General features: G+C 29.4%; 1 protein-coding gene across 1 annotated transcript; it reads left to right on the top strand.

Annotated features, from left to right (window-relative positions):
- Positions 1-225: 225 nt before the first annotated feature.
- LOC129809780 (toll-like receptor 3) lies at positions 226-4,839 on the top strand. The gene is made up of 2 exons (XM_055859869.1): positions 226-301; positions 378-4,839. The coding sequence occupies exons 1-2, from the start codon at positions 288-290 to the stop codon at positions 2,098-2,100; spliced, it is 1,737 nt and encodes a 578-aa protein (XP_055715844.1). The 5' UTR covers positions 226-287; the 3' UTR covers positions 2,101-4,839.
- Positions 4,840-6,657: the final 1,818 nt, after the last annotated feature.

Consider the following 6,657-nt stretch of genomic DNA (forward strand, 5'->3'; position numbering starts at 1 on the left):
TCAAAAACATGTAATCAAAACCAAAAGTTATTGTGCGTTGGGCATTATTCATATCATTCATAAAGTAAATATGTTCATTTCTATAAGTAGTGGTACATTTTGTATATTATAAGATTAGATACTTAAACGGAAAACGGGGAATATAAATATGCGATATTAGCGCATTTGATATAAACATTACTGGGAGTAAATGTAGAAAATTACTCATTTCATTCAGTCTCTCTTCGAGCTTTGACTTGAACATAGTCTAAAAATTAAAAATTGTTGAGTAAAAAAAATTAGCAAATATGTGGTCATTGAGGTGAAACTTAGTTTAATTACTGAAATTTGTCGTGATATTTTTAATAAATTTGTTGCTTATTTTTCAATCTATCCAGCATTCTTCTACCAGTTTTACTCCTAAATGATTTCACATTTGGACAAAATATCCGGAACAAAAATGTCCATTGTGATGAGTGGAATGAAAACACGGAAAAGTACTACGATTATCATTATGGCTATTCTAGAAGATTCAATACTAAATATGAATGTGTGATCAGAAATTATAAATTTACCAATGATCGTGAATACTATATAGATAAAAGCCAAAACGTTGAAAATCTCAAAATTGTTGATTCGTTCTTGGAAAATCTTCCAATGACATTGATGATCCATTTGACATCTTTAAACAAGTTGATAGTGAGAAACACAACCCTAAGCAACGTAGATGAAATAAATTTTGGAAATGTTACCGAATTGGAATTTTCATCAAGCAAAATCGTTTCAATAAAGAAAAATACTTTTTCAAAATGTAAATATCTTCAGAGTGTTAATCTATCAAAAAACTCTATAAAAGATATAAATTTCAATGCATTTGCAGACATTAAAAGTTTGAAAACAGTGGATTTAAGCCACAATCAATTGACAATCTTTAATCCAGATCAAAATTTTCAGGCAAAAAATTTTTCAATTATACTTTCATTTAACAAACTTTCGATTATAAATTTGAAAAACATAAGCGAATTCAATTGCGGCAAGATACATGCTGAAAATAATGAAATCAGTGAGGTGTCTTTAGGAAATGCAATTTTGACGCTTGAAACTTTGAATTTGAACAATAATAAATTAGGCAACAACTTACAGGATATTTGCAAATGTACAAATTTGTATCGTCTTTCACTAAAATCAAACGATATTGACAATATTGGTTCCTGCTTCTCTCTAATGAAATCTCTGAAGTGGATAGATCTGTCCGAAAATAAAATGTTCTTTTTAGATCATGACAATTTTCACACAAATAATGAAATTGAATATCTCAATTTGTCATTTAATCGTTTGGAGACTGTTGATGAATACACATTGTCAATTTTTAGAAAATTGAAACATTTATATTTGCAAGGCAATTTAATAACAAATTTCTATGAAAATCCAAAATTTTTGTTGCCTCAATTGAAAGTAATAGGGTTATCCCACAATAAATTCAAATGTTCAAACCTTTTTCTATTGTTAACAAAATGTAAATCAGTAAGTTTGACGATTTATGTGGATAAAACTTTACCAATAAATACAACTAATATTGATGGGGTAGCATGCTATCGTAATAATGAAAGAGAATTATTAGAGCAATCAAATTCTACAAATTTTCTTTCTGATAAAGCAGAAGCGAAGATATCTTTTCTTTTGCAAAAAATCAATACCTTGGAGAACAATGTGAATAAAATGACTTTGAAGAACAAACAGGAGGATCAGGAACAAAAACTATTTAACTTAGATGTAAACCATCGTTTTGAAGAAATAACAAAAATGTTAAACAAGAAATTGGATTTCTTTGAAAATACTATTAAAAACTCATCATATGGAAAGAGTGCAAATAAAAATGATAAAAGAGCTTTAACGGATGCATGGAATACCGAAAATAATTTCATTCCTAATATTAAACCAATTGAAAATGCCTCAAGTTCTTCCTCTTCAAGTAATACTTTAATGTTAATGATTGTAATCCTTCTAATTGTCATGGTATCGATTAATTTATTTATTGTTTTGAGGAAGTACGATGCATTATGCTTTTATCGTAGAAGAGCTAATATTGAAACACCTTTGAGTAATCTCTCAACAATATAATTAAAAATCAGCACAATATTGCAATAAGAGTTTTGTAAGACCAATAAGTTGTTTCTAAGATTTTGGATTTGCCTGAAGAATTTCTGGAAAATTTTAAAATTATCCTCCCAAATTTAGAGACATCTCATTCTTTAAGTTTTAAATATGTTTATCTAGTCCGTTACTATACTAAGGAAATTTTCATTGATAGGGAAACTGAGGCAAGAAATCATTTGAATATTTAAAAATTCAATATCTTTAATAACAAACAGAATAATTCTCTCAAGGACTATCGCAAGCATTTTTAGGAATCCTCACCAAATCAACTTTTAGATTTACTCAAAATAATTAATATTTAATAATTTTTTTACAAAAATATATTCGAATTTTTAATCACTCCAATCCTGTAGAAGCACTATCTTTGTGATTTTTTTGCCCTGACCTCTTCGTTGCATTGTATTTTATTTTAAAATTAAGACAAATTTAAGGAAATTTTATTAGTTTGTAAAATTATGCAAAAAAATATTCATAATTATTGTGAATTTATGTTAAATTAATGCTATGTTATTTGAATTTAGAGAAAACTATTATTTTGAAATATTCGCGCCAAGATTGTTCAAAATATAAATATAAAAAAATAAATAAATAGTACTGTATTTTGTGTTTGAATTGTCGAGTTAAAAGACCTATTAACGGAAAGATGATAAGAAACACCAGATGGGGAAATGAAATTAAACTTGACAGAACGCTATGGTAGAACCAACTTAATTTTAATGATGAAGTAACATAATTTCATAAAATGTATTATATATTAGGGGGGTCCATGATGCAATTGGTAAGAGCGTTTGGCTCTTGGGCGGTGAGACCCTCGGCTCGAATGTCACAGTTGTGAGTCCGAATCCCTCCCGGTGCAAATGATTGAAGCGTCTCAAGAAACAATATTTCTCATATTCAATGTAAAGCGAATAAAAAAAATTTAAACGTAACATGTACAAAATGGCAATTAAAGCCCGGTACATCAAAATAAATAAATTATAATAATGTATTATATATTCAATTGAGTAATTATGCGAAAACATAATATAGTATAGCGGCATAACACTTCACAAAGTAAATCTAATTTTTGTTTATATTGCTGTAATCATGTTACTTATTTTCCATAAATTTATATCCCAAATTTGCATTTAATTAATACAAGCTCAGGAGAGAAAACACATATATAAGAGACATGAAAGCCTAGATCAACTTATTAAAGATAAAATTTTTAAAGTGACCTTACTTGGAATACATTTAAATTCGATTTAGAGATCAAATTAGAGGATGTAATGCAGAATTTTAGAGCTATATTTCTGAAATAAATGCAGATTTTGAATTTAAACCAAAGTATATAAAGGAAAATACATTCTCTAAGTGTAAATATCTTCGATTCATTGATTTATCTGACAATAAAATTGCATATATATCGAGAAATTCGTTTAATGAACACGTTGAAGAAATTTATCTTTCAATAAACTCCTTAAAAGAATTAAATTATAATATTTTTGCTGACATTAAAAGCTTGAAAACACTGGATTTAAGCGACAATCAATTGACAATCTTTAATCCAACTGAGAATTTTCATGCAAAAAATTTTTCAATTCTACTTTCATTTAATAAACTTTCGATTATAAATTTGAGAAACATAAGCGAATTCAATTGCGGCAAGATACATGCTGAAAATAATGAAATCAGTGAGGTGTCTTTAGGAAATGCAATTTTGACGCTTGAAACTTTGAATTTGAACGATAATATAGGCAACAACTTGCAGGATATTTGCAGATGTACAAATTTGTATCGTCTTTCACTAAAATCAAACGATATTGACAATATTGGTTCCTGCTTCTCTCTAATGAAATCTCTGAAGTGGATAGATCTGTCCAAAAATAAAATGTTCTTTTTAGATCATGACAATTTTCACACAAATAATGAAATTGAATATCTCAATTTGTCATTTAATCGTTTGGAGACTGTTGATGAATACACATTGTCAATTTTTAGAAAATTGAAACATTTATATTTGCAAGGCAATTTAATAACAAATTTCTATGAAAATCCAAAATTTTTGTTGCCTCAATTGGAAGTAATAGGGTTATCCCACAATAAATTCAAATGTTCAAACCTTTTTCTATTGTTAACAAAATATAGATCACAAGGTTTGACGATTTACGTCGATAAAACTTTACCAATAAATGCAGCTAATATTGATGGAATAACATGTTTTAGTACTGATGATAAAGCTGATGCAGAAATTCTTTCAATTTGGCAAAAATTCATTACATTAGAGAAGAATATGAATCAAAAAATGCATGAGGAACAGACCACAAGACTAATAGAAAGTGTTTCAGAATCTCCAAATTACATTATTTTGATATACTTTGTGTTCCTTTCTGTTGTAACACTGACGATTTATTACGCAGTAAAAAAATGTGTAAAATTTTAACACTATACAATTCATTATGTTTGTAAGGGTAAATATTGAGACACTTTTGACTAATGTCTCAACAATCTAATTAAAAATCAATTTGACCAATGAGTCGTTTCTAAGATTTACCTCAACAACTGTTGGGGACCTTTTGAAAATATTACCTGTAAAATGGTTTCAAATTTATTCCTGGATTTTTTTCCATCGGAATAAGTGCAACATTGTACCACGATGTATGCTGGATAGTTAAGATGTAATAAAAGTAACAATAAAATGTCAATTTCCTGCAGAAAGCATCACCCCATAATTTTTCAATTCGTTCACCTTTGGTGCGGAATCTTCCACTTGTCACTGCTTTTGCGTGCAGAATTGTTTATGTTCTTGTTTGGCGGCAAGATTGTGCTGAGTTACTTTACTCCTCGTGAAAAATATCATCAATTGACATCATAATTAGGCTGCAGCTGCATAGCAATGAATCCGCGTCCGAAGCGCGCTAGCTTCGGACGATTCAAGCTTCGGATAACTCAATTTTTTCTATGTTATCAATGGATTTGACCCATGGCTCTTTTTAGGAATGTTGAGGCATTTAACTACAGTAGGTGTCAAAAGTTTGTTGCCTCATGTTTGTTCGGAAAACCAGGTGCAAAAAATGATTAAAAAATTATTTTTTAAAATTTTTCTTTTTTCAAATTAATTACGTGTAATCCGTAGGCCTTATTTATGTATTTCGAAAAAAAATAATTTTTTTTCATATAATAAATAAATGTTTTATAAAAGTTGTCCATTTTTCATGCGTCAAAAGTTTGTTGCCTCATTTGAAAAGTTACTCAAAATGGTCAAAAACATGCAAGCAACTTAAAGTAAACCGGCTACATTTTAATTTTATATCATTCGAGAGGCTAATGGTGGATTTGAACATTTCTAAAGTTGTCAATGGTAAATACATGTGTATAAAAGTGATGATAAATAACAAGAAATAATCTGTTTTTTGATAATTCATAATTTAGGTTAAAATGGCAAGTTCGGCAAGTTATAAGAAGTTAAAAAGAGGAAAATTGTCCAGACAGAGATATTGCCGGAATGAATCTTCATCATCATTTGTTTAATTTTATGGAAAATCTCTACAGGATATACATAAAATCGTCAAAATATATGGTGATAAGGAACATCCACATCTAAAAAATGCTTCTGGCTGACCTATAATTTCAACTCATAGGGTTGATAATAGCATTATAAGTGTCTCTCAATAGGTAGTTCGAGTTCCAAAAAAAAAATGTATGGGTTCCCCGGGTTTCCTAAAAAAAAGTATGTGTTCCGCAGCCAGATTAGCTCGAGTTCCTCTAAATGTGTTACCCCTCGATGTCTCTGATAGTGACCCAATAATGTCTGCACCAAAAATTCGCAGTCAGTTGGTTACTGAAGGGACATAGGTCCCTACACTGAGAAAAACAGAGGGCGCGATTAACTTTTTTTTCTCGTAACCTTAACACTTTTTAGATGTAAAAATATATCAACATTTTTTAATGTTAATTTTACACCTTTTTAAGTGTAAAATTAACATGAAAAAGGATAGCTTTAACCCATAATACACCTGAAAAGCATAATATAATATTTACACCGATTTCGGATCAATAATGCAGGGTAAAATTAACATTTCCGGAATGTTATTTTAAATTTTTCGGATTTCTCTCAGTGTAGTGTTATAAAATTCAAGAGGAAATTCTCATAATGTTTGGGGAGCTCGCAATATTTTGGTTTTTAAATTTTAATTTTTTTTTTACTTTTCCAAGAAAAATTTGTGGAGTATCCTACCTACCATTATCTATCATTTAACAGAGCACATTAGGAGAAATGAACGAGGCCGAAAATGGTCGGTAGGTTATTGTTAAGCCGGAACTCCCTGTATTAAAATACAATAACATAATGAGTGAAATTTATTAAAAACATATTGAAAAAATAAGATGTTCGAAGCTTGTGTCGTTCGAAGGTAAAGTGCGTTCCCCTACTTTGAAATCGAAGCACACTGTTGATGAATCGCTTTTCTTGAACGTCCTGTCCCGTTTAGTCTATAACGTTCGTTTTATAACCGCTTCCGGAAAGAAAACGGAAAGAGGTAG

The sequence above is a fragment of the Phlebotomus papatasi genome, chromosome 1, assembly GCF_024763615.1.
Source record: "Phlebotomus papatasi isolate M1 chromosome 1, Ppap_2.1, whole genome shotgun sequence".
NCBI classification, from domain to species: Eukaryota; Metazoa; Arthropoda; class Insecta; order Diptera; family Psychodidae; genus Phlebotomus; species Phlebotomus papatasi.